Source organism: Lissotriton vulgaris, chromosome 11 (genome assembly GCF_964263255.1).
Source record: "Lissotriton vulgaris chromosome 11, aLisVul1.2, whole genome shotgun sequence".
Taxonomy (NCBI): domain Eukaryota; kingdom Metazoa; phylum Chordata; class Amphibia; order Caudata; family Salamandridae; genus Lissotriton; species Lissotriton vulgaris.
In genome coordinates, this window is record NC_141699.1 from 509,805,026 (window position 1) to 509,823,665 (window position 18,640).

The 18,640-nt window shown below is 42.2% G+C and overlaps 1 protein-coding gene across 4 annotated transcripts in view; it reads left to right on the plus strand.

Annotated features, from left to right (window-relative positions):
* SLC4A5 (solute carrier family 4 member 5) overlaps positions 1–18,640 on the plus strand; it is a 611,906-nt gene that overhangs the window by 68,424 nt on the left and 524,842 nt on the right. For all 4 annotated transcript variants that reach the window (XM_086943571.1, XM_086943570.1, XM_086943572.1 and 1 more), the window contains exon 2: positions 13,481–13,610. In XM_086943571.1, coding sequence (XP_086799697.1) covers positions 13,481–13,610 — 130 coding nt within the window. The remainder of the gene's footprint in view (positions 1–13,480; positions 13,611–18,640) is intronic.

The following is an 18,640-nucleotide window of genomic DNA, read 5'->3' on the forward strand; positions in this document are numbered from 1 at the left end:
TCCTGACGGTGCAGTGAGCAAGGGACTCATGTCTGAGCATACCCTTCCACGCTTATGGTGGACAAAACGATTCAGAAAAGGGGGTGGTGATGGACAGAGTATCTGAATTAATCAGAACACTCCTACCCAGTCAACAGATCAGGGCTTGATCCATCACCGTTTTTTAGCTCACTGCACCATCCCAGCTCAGAACCCGGCTACGTGCAAATTAGTCTGTCCCTGGCCCAGTGCATCATGGGAACAGGGCAGACCAAACTACCATGCCAATTCTTTTACTGGAAAGGAAACAAGCTTCCGGGGACCGGTTTCTGGCATTACAGCCGTCTTCGGCCCGGCTTGCTTGAATCCTGATGGTGTAGTGAGCAAGGGACTCATGTCTGAGCATACCCTTCCACGCTTATGGTGGACAAAACGATTCAGAAAAGGGGGTGGTGATGGACAGAGCATCTGAATTAAGCAGAACACTCCTACCCAGTCAACAGATCAGGGCTTGATCCATCACCGTTTTTTAGCTCACTGCACCATCCCAGCTCAGAACCCGGCTACATGCAAATTAGTCTGTCCCTGGCACAGTGCATCATGGGAACAGGGCAGACCAAACTACCAAGCCAATTCTTTTACTGGAAAGGAAACAAGCTTACGGGGACCGGTTTCTGGCAATACAGCCGTCCTCGGCCCGGCTTGCTTGAATCCTGATGGTGAAGTGAGCAAGGGACTCATGTCGGAGCATACCCTTCCACGCTTATGGTGGGCAAAACGATTCAGAAAAGGGGGTGGTGATGGACAGAGTATCTGAATTAAGCAGAACACTCCTACCCAGTCAACAGATCAGGGCTTGATCCATCACCGTTTTTTAGCTCACTGCACCATCCCAGCTCAGAACCCGGCTACATGCAAATTAGTCTGTCCCTGGCTCAGTGCATCATGGGAACAGGGCAGACCAAACTACCAAGCCAATTATATTACTGGAAAGGAAACAAGCTTCCGGGGACCAGTTTCTGGCATTACAGCCGTCTTCGGACCGGTTTGCTTGAATCCTGATGGTGCAGTGAGCAAGGGACTCATGTCTGAGCATACCCTTCCACGCTTATGGTGGACAAAATGATTCAGAAAATGGGGTGGTGATGGACAGAGTATCTAAATTAAGCAGAACACTCCTACCCAGTCAACAGATCAGGGCCTGATCCTTCACCGTTTTTTAGCTCACTGCACCATCCCAGCTCTGAACCCGGCTACATGCAAATTAGTCTGTCCCTGGCCCAGTGCATCATGGGAACATGGCAGACCAAACTACCAAGCCAATTCTTTTACTGGAAAGGAAACAAGCTTACGGGGACCGGTTACTGGCATTACAGCCGTCTTCGGCCCGGCTTGCTTGAATCCTGATGGTGCAGTGAATAAGGGTCTCATGTCTGAGCATACCCTTCCACGCTTATGGTGGACAAAACGATTCAGAAAAGGGGGTGGTGATGGACAGAGTATCTGAATTAAGCAGAACACTCCTACCCAGTCAACAGATCAGAGCTTGATCCATCACAGTTTTTTAGCTCACTGCACCATCCCAGCTCAGAACTCGGCTACATGCAAATTAGTCTGTCCCTGGCTCAGTGCATCATGGGAACAGGGCAGACCAAACTACCAAGCCAATTATTTTACTGGAAAGGAAACAAGCTTCCGGGGACCGGTTTCTGGCATTACAGCCGTCTTCGGCCCGGCTTGCTTGAATCCTGATGGTGCAGTGAGCAAGGGGCTCATGTCTGAGCATACCCTTCCACGCTTATGGTGGACAAAACGATTCAGAAAATAGGGTGGTGATGGACAGAGTATCTGAATTAAGCAGAACACTCCTACCCAGTCAACAGATCAGGGCTTGATCCATCACCGTTTTTTAGCTCACTGCACCATCCAAGCTCAGAACCCGGCTACATGCAAATTAGTCTGTCCCTGGCCCAGTGCATCATGGGAACAGGGCAGACCAAACTACCAAGCCAATTCTTTTACTGGAAAGGAAACAAGCTTATGGGGACCGGTTTCTGGCATTACAGCCGTCTTCGGCCCGGCTTGCTTGAATCCTGATGGTGCAGTGAGCAAGGGACTCATGTCTGAGCATACCCTTCCACGCTTATGGTGGACAAAACGATTCAGAAAAGGGGGTGGTGATGGACAGAGTATCTGAATTAAGCAGAACACTCCTACCCAGTCAACAGATCAGGGCTTGATCCATCACCGTTTTTTAGCTCACTGCACCATCCCAGCTCAGAACCCGGCTACGTGCAAATTAGTCTGTCCCTGGCCCAGTACATCATGGCAACAGGGCAGACCAAACTACAATGCGCCCACGTCAACGGTGCAGAGTAGGATCTCTTCCTTGAAATGTACGTCACTTTGCCGCTGTAAGTGCCCCATTGAGAGTCGTAATGAACTGATATGTCTGATTTTAACGGACAAGGGAATGTGACCAAAACTTCAAGAAAATCAAGCATGCAATTGATAACGCCTCTGAGATGGCATACTTTGATCCAAGATTGCAGACATATGTCATTGTTGATGTAAGCCCGGTGGGGTTAGGTGCCTTCCTTGCCCAGCACACTGGGCATCCAAATGCCCCAAGACACATTGTGGCTTATTCTAGCAGAAATCTGTCATTGACAGAATGTGCCTATTCACAACCTGAGAAAGAACGCCTCACTGTGGTGTGTGTTTGTGAGCATTTTCATGGGTTCCTATATGAAAAGCATTTCACAGTTGTTACCAACCACCAAGCATTGCTCACCATGTTCAGCAATCCTAAAGCCAAGATTACCCCTTAATTGAGAGGGGGGTTGCGATTGCAGGAGTATGATTATACGATTGGGCATTTTCTAGGAAAAGATTGAAACCCTGCTGGCCACTTCTCAGGTGTGCCAATACAGTATCATTGCACTACTTCTAAAGCAGCTGATGCTTATGTTTATTTCATTGTGAAATCCAGTACCTCAGTGGTCATATCATTAGAACAAATCATTGCTGTCATGTACGAGTACTGACAGGAATGTGCTAACACTCAAATACTTTATTGCACACCAATCATGGCAAAAACATATTCGACCTCTTCATGATGACTTGGATACCAGAAATTCAAAAATGTGCAAAAAGAACTTTCAGTTACCTCAGAAGGCAACATCGTACGAGGGTTGAGAATAGCAATGCCAGTGAGTCTGTGACAATAAAGTTATTGAACTGGCCCATGAGGGACACCGTAGAGTTGTTGCTGCAAATCAAGCTCTATGGGACCAAGTTTGGTTCCCTGGTCTTGATGAAGGAGTTGAATGCCAGTTAAAATCATGTAATGTGTGCAAATGTCTATCATCTAAGACAACCTCACATCCATTAAACATGTCTAATCTTCTAAAGCATACATGGGTGAAGAATGCATTTGATTTTTGGGGCCCCCTTGACAATGGAAAATATCTACTAGTAATTGTTGATGAATATTCCTGTCCTCCCCTTGTGTAAGATCTATCGTCTCATGAGAGTCATTGAGAAACTAGAAAGTATTTCTGGAACATGAGGTGTTTCTTCAATTTTGAAATCAGACAGTTGCCTCCTTTTCAGTAGTCAGAAAAGCATACCTCTCTGTCCTTGGGTGAATGGTGTGGTTGAGAGATTTATGAGCATTCTCAAGAAGACTGTTCAGAGTGCTGTGCTGGAACTCAAATCAGTTGTTCAGTCTCTTCTTTGTGCATACAGGTCAACTCCCCCATTCTACCACCTGTGAAAGCCCTGTCACCTTAATCTTTGGGAGGGCCATGGAAACAAAATTGGCACAATGGACAAATGAGAGACCCATTGACATTGATAAACTTTGCACTACTGATTCGAATCACAAACGCAAACTGAATATCTAGGCAAAAAGACACTGCTGTGCTCATAGCACTGTGTTCAACAGAGGAGACCAAGTTATCATCAGTCAGAAACGGAAACAAAAGTCTGATGCTCCTTTTGATGCTGACCCACAGAGGGTTGTGACTAGTTAAGGACACATGGTGACTGCTCACTGACCTGAAAAGTCCATTACACAAGATTGCTTGCATTTCAAGCACCTGCCTCGACCTTCGTTAAATCCAGATGTCAGGAATGAGACCTGTCCATCTGAGAAGCCCAATGACTGTACCGCTGTCTCTGTCACCAATACCAGTTGTGAACACTTCTCCGGAATATCCACAGCCTCACATGAACATATATGTACTATTAGTACTTTCTATTTAACAAAAGGGAAGATGTAGTGTCTTGTGAGTTAGAGATTACCGGACCCTATAGGATCCTGATGGACTCTATAGCACAGTGACGTAACTACGTGGGTGATAAACTTAATGATGTAGAAAGTTCAGTTAACGGTTGCAAGCTGAGGAGTAAAGACCAACCCCTGTATGTGGTGTGATAATTTTGCATGGGCATGGGCTGGGGAGGACCCTACAGTGATCTTGGTGCTTTTATTTCTTGATTCTCAAACCAATAAGGGCTCACCTTACTTGCTGCTGTGTGTTCACTTTACTGTCTGAAGTGTGAGAGTCATAGAGGTAGGGGAATCTCCTATTTATAATAATAAAAATGGCCAAGCAACTGTATCTAAAGCTTTGCAGAAGTCGACCTGCAGGAGTTTACTTTTAGCATGGGGACAGGGCGATAGCATTCCACACCCGTCGTATGTTATGCCTCGTAGTGCAGCCTGGCATAAAACCCAATTTCTGTTGGACTATGAACATTTTTGCTACTTTATTGAAAAATAAAATGAACAAGGACCTTAACATGGACTGTTGAACTTTTTTGAATTTGACGCTCCTTCCGTTAGTAGTAGCACCCAATTGATTGATATAACCTTGATCAGTCTGTTAGCCAATGTTTTGGCCCACACCTTGACCTATATGTTTAAAAGCGAGATCGGGTGATAAGACCCACAACACTCTGGCAGCTGCTGTGGTTTGGGAATATCTACAGTCCTAAGGGCAACAGGCAACTGGTTATCCATGTGCCCCTCTTAAGCTAAAATAAATGGCATGAACCTTTCACTTAGTTGGTTACACATTAGCTGCCCATTGTCTTCCTCTTTAGATTCACTAAGCTTCTATATTAATGTCATTAAATCTCCTGAAGAAGGTGCATTGTTTACAAAGTTAGGCTTTGATAGGGGTCTTAAAAATTCTACTCCTTGGGGGTGAAAGAGCATTTCATAAAAATATCTGCAGTTATAACGCTATTATCGCTATTTGTCCTTTAATACGAGCTTTTAAAATCCATTTGTTTAAAGACCGTAGAAGATAAGAAATTGGTTACGGTAACATATACTTTGAGTTTTTTCATTACCAATTTTTAATGAAAATATTTTGTGTGTTGCTTTTTCCATGGTTTGAATGGATCTCAAATTAAGAGGGATATTTAACCTTATTTTCTTTATTCATTTATCTTTCTCTTTCCTCTGAGGGTGACTTTTGAAATATCATTTGCAGTATATGTGGGGAAATGATAACCTATAAAGTTAAAGCTAGTTTCTTACACAGACACGGCAGTACATATAACTGGTTAAAGATTTCTGAGTAGCAGTGCTTCGACATAGCTTTAATCTGAATTCCACGCATAAATGGGCAAAAGAGAAAAAGTAGGTATTAAATGAAAAAAATGAGGAAAATAAAGATCCTTATGGGTGGTATTCAGACTTTGCACTGCACACTGGGGGCCATATTTATGAAGGGGTCGCAAACGCATGCACAACACAACCCTTAAATGCGATTTATCAAATCACGCAATGCCACCATGCGTGGTTCCACATGGCTTGATAAATCCAGAGTAATGCAACAAAGCCCAAATCGCTGTGTTGTTGTACTCTGCCCGCGGGTGGCGTACCATGGGTGAAGGATGGATGTTCTCACGCAACACCTATGGATTTTGATGCATTTCCAAATTTACCAGAAGTGCTAGACCTGGGAATGCCCGAAACTGCTACGTCTACCCAGACGAGGAGTAAGAAGGAAAAATATGTTTTTTTCTTGTTGTTTTGTCCTCTTTCTATGTTCATTCTGCAGCATGCATAGAAAGAGAAAAATGCCTCATGGGATTGTTTTTCTGCAGGAAGGCTCTCCTACCTACGCAAAAACAATCCTGCTTACAACGTAGACCACCCTTGCATGTTGGCGCTACGCAGCTCATTTTGTGCCAGCGCTGGGAAAAGACAGGAATGCACGCTATAGTGTTAAATACTATGCATTCCTGCCCCTGCCCTGTCACATGTTACAGCAAACAAATGATGGATAGAATGCTGACAATACAAACATTCTCCCGCAGCCAAAAGATCTGGGTTAAATGCATTGTTCTTTTACCCACTACGCACAGTTTGGACCCAGCCATATGCAAATCAGGCTTGACCCTGTGCCCCATGGGCACAGCCCAGACCGAACTGCCAGGCCATGTGCTCTCTGGACCGGAAACAAGCATCTGGGACCAGTTACAGGGTATGTCACCCTTCTTCAGCCAGGCTAGCTTGAATCCAGGGAAACAACACTTACCACACAACTTTTACAACTCACTACCTTTACAGCGAAACTTTTACAATGCAACATCCATTACAACGCATGCCATTACAACGCAACCATTACAACGCATGTCACTACAACGCATACCACTACAACGCATGTCATTACAACGCAGTCATTACAATGCATACCATTACAACGCATACCTACACTATCCAACACTTACCCTACTGTTGCACCCCCTGGAGTTAGAATAGTAATTTTTATCCCTACACTGTCCAATACTTACCCTACTGTTGCACCCCCTGGAGTTAGAATAATAATTTTTACCCCTACACTATCCAACACTTACCCTACTGTTGCACCCCCCTGGAGTTAGAATAGTAATTTTTACCCCTACACTATCCAATACTTATCATACATGCAATGTAATGGTATTCGTTGTAATGGTATGCATTGTAAATGTAGTATGCGTTGTAGTGGAATGCGTTGTAAAGGTAGTTTCAAAGAATTCGTTGTAATGGAATGAGTTGTAATGGATGTTGCGGTGTAAAAAATGTGTTGTAAAGGTATGCGTTGTAAAAGTATGCATTGTAACGACATACTTCCTTGAATCCAGTGTCACGCAGCGCAGCAAGGTGGCTTGCTGGGTTGTGTAGCGTGACTTTTGGATAAATAGGCCTCTGAGAGATTTTGCCTAAAAGTGTGGTCCTTGAACAATGTTCAGTATGTGGAATCATAAGCTGTTCAACGCCACGTCTTGATTAGTAAACACTATAAAATCCAATTATAATGCGAACCAATACCTATCTTATGATATTTTCTACGTTTAAAAAAGCTCTATAGTACATGTGGTCAGTGCACAGTGACATACAATGGGTCTAATTATTCCAGGTCTGTGCCTTATGAGCTTCAACTAGTTGCCAAAATTAACCAGTTTTGATTTTAAAAAAAAAAGTTTAAAAAGTCCTATATCTTTAGGGCCAAAATTGTCATGGCCAATATACAGTTTTAGATGGAATGACATGAGAATGTTATAGCAGCGTGACTTCTCGCTCAAAAGAAAAATACTTTCCAAAGAGGAGGCAGGTTATTGTACAATGCTGCGTTTAAAATACTTTCATGGATGCTTAGCAATTACATGAATTGTCATCACTTGCCACGCAAATGTGTTTTTAGAAACAATTTTATTCCGTCCAGTCAATCATTTTAATACATCATTCAGTTTTGTGAGCACCATTTTCGGTAAATAAAAAAACAGTTGTTCAAGAATTTCTCTGCTTTGTGCTTAATTTGAGCAGGTGCTCAGCCCTAGCACATTATTGGTTTCCGGTGCTCGGCATGGCACCTAATTGTCAACACCAACACCATATAGTCTAGCACATGGCGGTGCTGCTCATCTAATTTAGAGATGAGAAGAACAACGATTGTTTAGGAATATAATATACATTCAAAAATTGCTAACACCTACCTCCCCAGTCATTCCTTTAGCTTTAGGGACCTGGAATAATCTGAACTGTCGCATTTGTATGCACGGGTGATGGTTAGTAGTTGTTTTGGCAGCGATAACAAGGGCAAAGGGTGGTGCAAGCTGCAGTGGCCTCCTGGTCAGAGCACTGTCACTTAATATTTTACAAATTAAGCCTGATGCACAGCATTTTGTGAATGGGATTTTGTACTCTGGGGCAATGTTTGATGAGCGTTTGAGGGAGTAATGACAGCAGTGTGTTACCATATGAGGAGATGCAGAGCTCTGCAACTTGCAGAGGCTCAGGAGTCTGGACCAACAGTCCTGGAGGAGGAGAAATATGCATATTTAATAAATCAGATTCAATTCTTTCAAAATGAGGGTAGCTGAAGCTTAAAATATGCCTATTAAATGAGCAGTCCATATTAGCCATTTTGAAGCAGATCAAGACACAATTGGAGTATGCACACAGCAGTGTCAGCATTGGTGAAGTTATTGTCTGTGCACAAATGGGTTATTATAAAGGACACTTGGTATTTCGGCCAGTGTATTAAAACCACCCTTCTTCAGGATGTTCAAGCAAGTTCTGGAAGCCATTTTGAAAGACGTGTCCCATGATCTCAGATTTTTACAGCACACTGCAAAATTGACCACTCTTAAGACACTGGTTTCCATGTACTTGCTTTATTTCCCCAGTTGGTAGGAGCTAATGATTGCACACATGTATGTATCATTCCTCTAAAACCAAAGGACACAATCTTCCGAAAGAGGATCATCGTATGTTGCGATGCCAACTTTTTAGTATCACCAGCTCACATAAAGACTAGGAATTCCAATAAAAGACTCTTTGAGTACTATATAGTCAATTTCATTGTTTAAATGTGTCGAAGAGGCGGGGGCCTAATGTACACTCCAGAAAAGATCAGTTGCATCTTTTTGTTGGGCTACACTTTGCACAATGGAGCAACTAGACACTACTTGCCCATTCGTATGGATGAAAAACTGGTTGGAGGCAATGAAGACATAGATATCACAGTTGAAATGCAAACAGAGGATGGACAGAGCGAAAGTAGTCACAGTACTTTTTTCAATAGTGGTCATTTTGTTAAAATCTTGTTAAAAAAAATATATATTTGAACTTGACCATCCTTTCTGTGAAAAGGTAGATTTTCTCCAAAATTTTAGGAAAACATTGTTTGCTTGTGTGGCATATTTTTTGTATTATCAGTAATGTATATAGATAATAGATGTATGCAATTAACCCTTTTCTCGTTTTTGAAAACATGTCTTTGTCTTATTCATATTATTCAGTCCTGTGTATGAGGTTCACACAGACAAGGGCAATAATGGGACTAAAGTGTAATCAAAACCTGCGTAGGGCTTTCTTAAGAAGCACAACGAATGTGAAGCACAAACTAGAAAAAAATCAATGGCACTTTGTTATGTTATACTTTCTTTTATTACTTCTGTGCTATCTCGAATACTCTGCTGACTTCGCATTCCATCTTCTATGGAATGTGAAGCCTGTGGAGGTTGGACAGCAGTTAGAGAGGAGACAGCTAGCTGACGAGTTGTGCTCCTGTACCTTCCTGTTTATAAATGAAATAAAGTTTTCTTGAATATATTTCCTCAAGTGTCTTTTTTAACACACTTCTTGGTAGGTTTTCTACTTGCATCAGAGTTCTAGGGTTGCTGATTTATGTTTCTCAACTTTGCTGTAAAAAGCTTATGGACTAATTCAAAATGTTCCAAAGTGGGTGCTATAGGTAGCACCGTTTATTCTCGGAGGGATGCACTGCTCTCTTCTACATGTCATTAGAAGGCGCTTGGTTTTAAGGTCTAAAATATTAGCAGTAGGTCTCATTTTCCTCAATTCTCTACTAGTTGGATGTCATCTGATGTAGGCACTGAATGAATAACTGTTACATCAGTGTTGAATGCAATCGTTGTCTGATAGTTGGTCTTTAAATAAACAATATCATTGAATAAACCTTTTTTTAACATCTAAGATTGTAACAAAAGGAGTATAAAAGACTGGAGACTGTTTCTTTTAATTAAAAACACAGATGGCAGCAATCCTGACTCTAATTAAGAGTTGGGTAGTAACGGAAATTCTGCAATTTGTCAATACAAAAAGCCCCACTGGAGTATTCTCTGCAGTTGAAGAATGCATTGGAAGAATTAGTATCCCTAAGGAATTAGCAATACCATGGCAGAGTTTGGCACAGTGTTCAAGCATAAATTAGCGTTCTTACCCCCACATGCATCAAGCACTTTTTCATTCGCAAACTGTGCGATTCCTTAAAATCGGCCGTTTGCGAATGCAAAAGTGCTTTTTGGGATGCATGAAGCAATTTTAGAATTCGCAACATTGTTGCGAGTTCTAAAATTGCGGGTGCTTTTAAGAAGTCGCAGATGTGCGACTTCTTAAAAGCAATGCATCATCACTTTGACAAGTGAAAATTCGCACTTAGGGTTCCAAATTTACAGAGTGGTTGAACCACTCGGTAAATTTGGAAAAAGTGTTTAAAATGCTTTAAATGTTTTTTTTTCAACATTCATGTTACGGACACACATGTCCTTAGGACATGTGTGTGTGCAACATGATGCGAAAAATACATTTCAGGGGTGCAGGGGGGGGTCCTTTGGACCCCCCCCTGCAACCATGAAATTTTCTAAGTGCCACTCGCAATTTGCATTGACTCCTATGGGCCTTTTGGCCCATAGGAATCAATGGAAATTGCGAAAATTAACTTAAGAATTCGGTATTTCTTTGGGATTCGGTAAAAAATGCGATTTTTACCGAATCACAAAGAAATACCGAAAAAAATGATGCATAGCATTTTGCATTTCCTAAATAGCGATTCCTTAATTTTCGCTATTTCAGAAATGCAAAATCCTACATTGATGCATGTGGGGGTAAGAGTCCTGCTCAGCCAACCCCATTCAAGATGGCCTTCAAAACAGTCCTCGTCAATTAGGCTCTAAATCCCAGGTAATAGCTCCCTGCCCACTGTGCGGAGGTACCGGACTCTGTTGTACACACAAAGGAACACAAATGACCAAGTATGTACCTGGAGTACCCTACGACCCTGGCAGTGTCACCTAGCATGCAATGTAGGTGAAGTGGTGCGTTACAAAATAAATAACGCTGTTGCATTGTAGTTTCATCCGCATTATGACCATGCCCCTCATTTACGCCTTAAAGGAAAAGATACTAGGAGATTCTACCTACACTTAAACACATAACTAAGGTTTTGTTTAGAGTAGTCAGGAAAAAAAACGAATTCCGTCCTTTTCAATTGTAGCAGCCGATGCTTTGGAAAATTCGATTTAAAGCTTTGGGTTTCATGTATTGGGCATACTGGAGGCAAGGCCAATTAGCCTGAAAAAATGTTGCAGTCTAAATGAAATATTTTTTGCATTTAGAAATAATATCAACACATTACACTGCTGTATGTACTAATTTATTTTATTTTTTAAATTCTTTTTATTAGCAACAAAAGAAGAAAATGATAGGTGGCAATTGTCCCAATCAAGGCAATAATATTAGTCTACATTCAAGCACAGGGAGTTCTTGGGCATACTTAATGATCACAGTATGGAGGCATACACAAGCATATCAAAGAACATTCATAGTACAAGCGGTTCGTCAATTGAGGCGTTTTGAGGGGGTTCACAAATGTTCCCTCTGTACTCGTTCCAGGTGGTCCAAATTTGTGTCCATTTCTGAGGGCAGCCCCGTGCCTCGCACACCGTCTTTTCTTGGAGCATGCACCAGTCCATGTCACGTTTCCATTGGCCGATCTTAGGAGGTCGAGCCGCCCCCCACAACCTAGCAATGTTCCTTTTGGCAATCGCAAATCCCAGGGTGGCCCACAACTTCCCACTCTGCGATAGGTCTGTGGGTTCCCAGATGTTTAACAGGCACCTTTTAGATTTAAGTCTGATCTTCACCTCCCATACTTCCTGCATGCATCGGGTAACTCGGGTCCAGTAGTGCTGCAGCCTTGGGCACCCCCAGAGTATGTGGAAGAAAGTCCCTACCTCTCCGCATCCCCGTCTACAAAGCCCATCTGAACTTCGGCCCATTCGTTGTAGTCTAGTCCCTGAGAGGTAGACACAATGTAGGATTTTTAATTGAATGAGGCGGAGTCTGGCCGATGTATGTACTAATTTAATTTGTATGTTTTCTCAACTATTTGAATCCCCTATTTGACTTTAGGAAATACCATTTTGTCAAAAGATTTTCATTACTTGTCAATACTCAATTCCATGTTGACTTTTACTAAAATATGGGAACGATGGTGGGTGTGGCATCTGCAGTATGGATGTAGTACATTCCATACAGCCCTAGCAGGTTATTTATGTTAAGATCTAGTTTTAAGCATGATACCAGGGCGACGTATAGCACTTTTTTATGCTTTAGATGGAATATTAACAGCAAATCCTTCAAACGGTGCCAATTTCTGCCATGCTATTACTACTTCCTTAGCTATATTAATTTTTCCAACGCATTCTGCAGAGAATACTCCAGTGGGGCTTTAGCATTGACTATACAAATTGTAGGAATTTCCATTATAACCAAACTCTAAATTAGAGTCTGGATTGCTGCCATCTGTTTGTTTAATTAAAAAAGCAGTCTCCAGTCTTTTATACTCCCTTTCTGTATCTCTTATATGCCTGGTAATTCCTCTTCTATGCCCGTTTTTTGTTTCACCTTCTGTCTTCCTTAGACAACTCTGCCACGTCCCCATCTTTCCTTGTCCTGTGGGTTACTGTGTCTCTGTTCATTGTAGCTCTTCTAGTGGGCAACGTGTCTGTGACGATTGTGCGTCTTCTAATGAGTCGCAGTCAGCTGCCTGGAAATGAGGACATCTGATTCAAAGAGTGCCCTTTAGTGAGGGTGTGGCAGTGCATAAGAAAGTACGATTTCCTTTGGGTTTTTCTAGCTCGCCAATTCTTCCCATACTAATTTCTCTATGATGACATTGTATTCTCTGGGGCTTCTGGCACAACATGGGCAGTTGCAGATCAAGCATAAGTGTTGTAGATGACTACATGTAGTCATCCTATTGAAATGATAACGCCCTTATCCCTCCAACTAGCTAGTTTGAATTCTTGGAAATTGTTTGGATGCCTTTCCATCTCGCATGAGGTGGGAGATACTCTCAACCAGGAAATTTCTAAATGCTAATCGCAACACCTTAGTTGAAGACATAGTTCATCTGATATCATCTAGCTAAATTTGTTCCGTAGGTTTACGTCCTACAAATGATTTACTAATCTCTCATAATGCAAAGATGGCTGGGGAACTCCTTATTGAGGGGCACTCAATTAATTCCCTGATAGCAAATGTAGACAATTTAAATTGAGTCATTTCAGATAGGTATGTGGTGGAGATCTTGTTTTAACAGATAGCCTGACACATAGCATACTTAGTGTGTGTCTATGCAATATTACCAACATTTCAACTGAAAATGAATATGTTTCATCCCTATTTCAGTGTCTCCAGCAGCTGAGCGTCTGAAGTACATTCTTGGGGAAGATGATGACGTACCAACGCCCACCTTGTTCACTGAAATGGACACACTGCAGCATGACGGTGATGAGATGGAGTGGAAGGAATCTGCCAGGTAATATTCAGATTGTAGGAATATGGTCTGAGAATGTAGTGAATCAGTAGGAAGAGCGTGTGCACTTTAGACCCATCCAAACACACTCGCCTGAATATGAAATTATGCACTGGAACATTTAGGGCCTAATTCACAAATGTGGAAACCTGTACAATATTGAGTTATTTTACAATTTGCACAAGTTTCCTCCTTCTTTGGGATTTACAAAATCCAAAGAAGTATGTCTTGAAAAGCTTTGCACAATGTAGATTTTAAACATAGGGCCTGATTACAAGTATGGCGGAATGGGGCTGAGGATCACAGGGCATCAGAGAATGAATGCGCCTGCACGTAGGGTGAAAGCGCATAGCCGAGTCAGGCGCAAATTAATTGGCTAAAATCATATTTAATGCCTTTTCTAATAAGAGTGTCTTTTCGACTTTTCTTTTCATGGCATACCAAATTATGAAAGTTTATTTTTAAAAGTGTATTTTTTATTACTCTGTAATGCTGTTGTCTTTTTTATGTCCATTTATGGTCTCGTACTGACCGAATAAAGAATATGCTGACTAAATTGGAGATACACTTGCACAGGCAGAGGCCATGTAGTTGTAAGTTGGGAGCAACTGTCCCAATCTGGACTTCAAAAGTCTTTTAGGTTTTTCATTTTGAATTGCTAATTAATAGACTGGCCTGGACTTAGGCCTCCATTATGAGCGACCTGGTAAATGGGCTAGATATACCCCACCCGGGAGGTAATAATGCTTATAATACCGGTACCAGCGGGTGTGGAGAAAATCTAGACCCTTACTATCTGGTTCCTGAAGGTCCTATAAGAAGTGAAGAACTATGAGGGAATCAGTTAATTTCTGGTTCGATTACCCAGTTCCTCATTTTTTACCAGACTGTCACCAAGACATTTCGGCTGACTTTAGGAGCTGAAATCTCTGTGTGATAATGAAGAGATTTGAGGGGTTTCTGCATACCTCATCATTCCGATGAGGCCAGAAACTGCTGTTTCCAGCCCCATCGGAATTAAGAGGTCATTGCAATGAAAACCGATGAGGCCGATAGTGCTGTTTACAAAATGATGGTTTGTTGGTTGGGTTCTTGTTAAAGAATAGTAGTTCAGTTTTTCTATAATTGAACTCTGAGGAACTGCTTAACAGAAGCAGTACATGTTTTGGTTGTTGTTGAAAAAGGTGAAGTACAGTGGTAGAAGGCCCTAAAATCTTCAGGAGAGGCAGTGCCAGATTAGTAATCCAAAATGGTGCACATTTTCCCCAGATAGACCTCCTTTACTAAGTTACCCCAAGGTATAAAACTTTTCAAGAGTACCTGAATCAGTAAGTAAGTGGGACATTCCTTTTAAGGTAATGTGAGGATTCCTCTCAAATCAATGTTGAACATAAATGGGACAAGCAAAGCATTCTACTGCAAATATGTCCAAACATATTGGCTGAAAATAGACATTGACTCAAAGAGCAGCTTTAGACGTAATTCATAACCTTATGGTCTGTCCAGTCCCGCGAGATTGTTTTTTCTGCTTCTTCAAAGACATTCAAGGGTCCTTCAATTGATGAAAATGACAAAGGGTGGTGGTTAACACGATGTGTTCCAATTGTAAAAAAACTCATTATGTTATGATGAGTTTTTTCATAATTCAATGTGAATCATACATTACATCAGTTTTCAGGCCGGTGAAGGAAATTCAGTGTTTATGCCACATGTCACTGAGTGTCCCATTAGAATTCTTGTGATAGAAAGAAAAATGGCAGCAGAAATTATATGAGGGTCTTGTTATTTTAACCTACTTCCTATTTTCAGATATTCTGTCCTCAATCGTACCTGCATGATATTCAGAGGTTCATAATAGGTCTAATTTTCCAATTTGTTTGCCTCTCTCTCTGCTATGGTTCTTGTTTTAAAAGCTTACATTTACATTTTCCAAGAGCAACACATATTATGGGGCTCCATGTTCGGAACAGCTTTGAATTTAATAACGAGCATCAGCTCACTCAAAGCCTCATGATGCCAAATAATAGTCAAAGCTTAATTTGTGCTCGTATTTTTCATTTCTCAACCACAGCGCCTATTTGTAAACATGGCAAATATTTATGTGACTCCAACACATGGTGGCACAATGTTTTTTATTACAAAGCGGTCGTCATTGTACCAAGGGCTTGTTTTGTATGTGTTTTAGGTCTGGAGCTAGTTTTGGGAATGCATGCATCTAGTGACTGGGTGATTCAATTTTCCCATTGTTGATAATCCTCTTCTAGATTACCTACAAATTTAGGAGTTGTATCCTTCAGAACGGTTAGCCAAGTCCTAGGATTTAGATTTTACTATCTTCTTATGGCCATTCTCTGGGTCCTTCCCTTGAGCTGTTGGGCAGGTTTGGGAAGTTTAACAGAGAATAAGTCAATGATCGGACCAAGGGACCTGAATTATTCTAGAAAGAGTAACCAGAGGGTCATTGGAAGAAATGAAGTCCAAAGTATGTCCTTTCTCATGTGTGGGGGTTGATACAAGTTGTGTTAGTTGTAATGCCTCAAGACCGGCTTTTAGCTTTTTGACTGAGGGGTCATCCTGTATGTCCAAGTGCAGGTTAAAGTTGCCCATGTCAACTGTTTTTTTGTAGAACTAGGCTGGCCTGTATGTCTGGGATTGCCTCCAAGAATTTGGAGTTAGCACCCGGAGGTCTGCAGATAAGGACATCTGAGAATGTATGGGTGGAGGAGAGTGTGATCTGTAACTGAAGGCTTTCACATTCTAGAAGGGAGATATAGGAAGTAACACATCTAAAATCATATATTAGAATGATTCCAATTCCACCCCCGACTTTTTGGACCCGATCTTATCTGTGGATCTGGTAGCCCACTGGGAGGGTGAGGTGGATATCAGGATCTGAGCTGTCATAAAGCCAAGTTTCTGTAATAAATAAAACGTCCAGCGGATCCTATTCCAGTAGGGTTCTAATGTCAATGCCATGCCTGGACAGTGAGTGTGCATTAATCAGTCCCAGAACCCAAGTTGCTACTTGTTGCTCCTGAGTGAGTGGTGAGTGGAGTGAGATGAAAGTCTTTATTCCAATACAAATCGAAGCTGCATTGACTGCAGACTCATTTACTATTGGTCTGAAGTTCATTATTTGACTGCAGCAATGACGAACATAGAGGTAGTGGTGGGGGTCTCAATGGTAGTAGCTAATTTGTGATGTACTTGAACTGACCTGTGCTGGAAGGAGCAGGGGTCCTGGGCCCGGAAGGGCGCAGATGGGTGCCCTCCCGGGCATGGACGGCTTGCCTTTGGCGCACCAAATAAACTGGAACCGCTCCAATTTGTCCTGCTCAACACCCGCTCCCTCTGCATCATCACCCTCTCCACAGATGTTGCCTTCATCACCTTGTGGTACTTACGAAAAAGTCACAGTGGAAAATATTTACAATACATTAAGGAACAATACATGATCTAAAGTAGACAAAGTTAGACAACACCAAATAGCTCATTCAACAATTGATTGTGATGTAATGAATATCGCATGGATTGACAATAAATCAAAACTATAAAGTATAATAAATGTAACATTTATAAATTTGTAAGAAACAGGTGCACACATTGTGAAGTGACAGGTGTGCAGATGATGTGCATAAGGAAGGTAGTGCATATATATACATCAACAATCAGTGATGACGACTTATCCTGCCAGTTTTCTGGCAAACACAAAATTGAAAAATCATAACAGAAAGATGCAGATATATATTCTCTGTCATCTACGTTTAACACAAAGAAAAGGAAGAAACATTGTCGACGTTTAGATCCCTATGAAAGCCAGTAGACTTTGCACCTTGAAAGTGGGGTCTTCATCAGGACCAAGGTAGGGGGAGGTGGCACCAGTAACAGCGAGAAAGACTTCAAGCTGGGATGAGAAGGTGTGGGCCTTGAAGGCTCTCACGGTTTCAATAGGTATTTGTGGTGAGTAGGCCAAGGTTTGTCATTAACCTGTGGTCAAAGGTAGCGAAGATATCCGTAATAGGCGAGCAAAGGTTAATTAGTAACCTATAGCTTGTGGTTGCCTTGATACGTCTGACAGCCTTTATCACCTTAGCCTGGCCGAGCCCCTATCTTGAACCCCCGACATCACCATCACCACTCCCGAAGGTAACCAAATGATACACCGAGATCGCACCAACAAACAAGGCGGAGGATTCAACATCATCTTAATGGAAACCATCAGATGCACCATTGCTAAATATAACCCCAGGCCTCTCATGGAACATCACAACATCCAACTACACACAGACGTGAGACCATGACAAGGAGCACCCGTGCATACAGACACCCGGGACCCCAATCAACTTTCTGCGATGCAGTCTCTGGACTCATTGCCCCCTAGGCATCGACTCTTACCACTATGTCCTAGTCGGCAATCTCATCCACATCAACGACCCCCAACAACACCAACTCCACCGCCCTCTTGGAGAACCTGAACAACATTGGCCTCACCCAACTTGTCACTGTACACAAGGCCAAACACACACTTGACCCAATTTTCACCTCCAGTGATAGAATTAAAATCAGCCACACTACTGAACTCATCTGGATGGCCAACTACATCGTACACTTCACCGTCTCCCACATGTAGCACACCATCACCAAGCATTATATCTCCTCCCACCATAGCTGGAGCAAGGTTACCAAAACTCAGTGACCTCACCACTTGCCAACCTAAAGCCTCAGCACACATTGACCAGGCCATCCAGAACTTTTCCTCCTGAATCACCAATGGCCCTGACAGAGTCGCCCCACTGAAACCTACATAAGACAACAGAAACGCAAAACAAGCCAGCTATTACAGCCCAGAGCTCAGGACAACCAAGCGCAATGTTACCAACTAGAGAAAAGATGGCGCATCTTGAAGAACTCCACTGACAGATTCGTTCACAAAACAGCCCTTAGCAACTATCACCTGCACATCAAGGATGCCAAGAAAGCAGCCATTACCTCATGCATCAAAATAGTAAAGGGATTGTCCAACCCAACAGTCA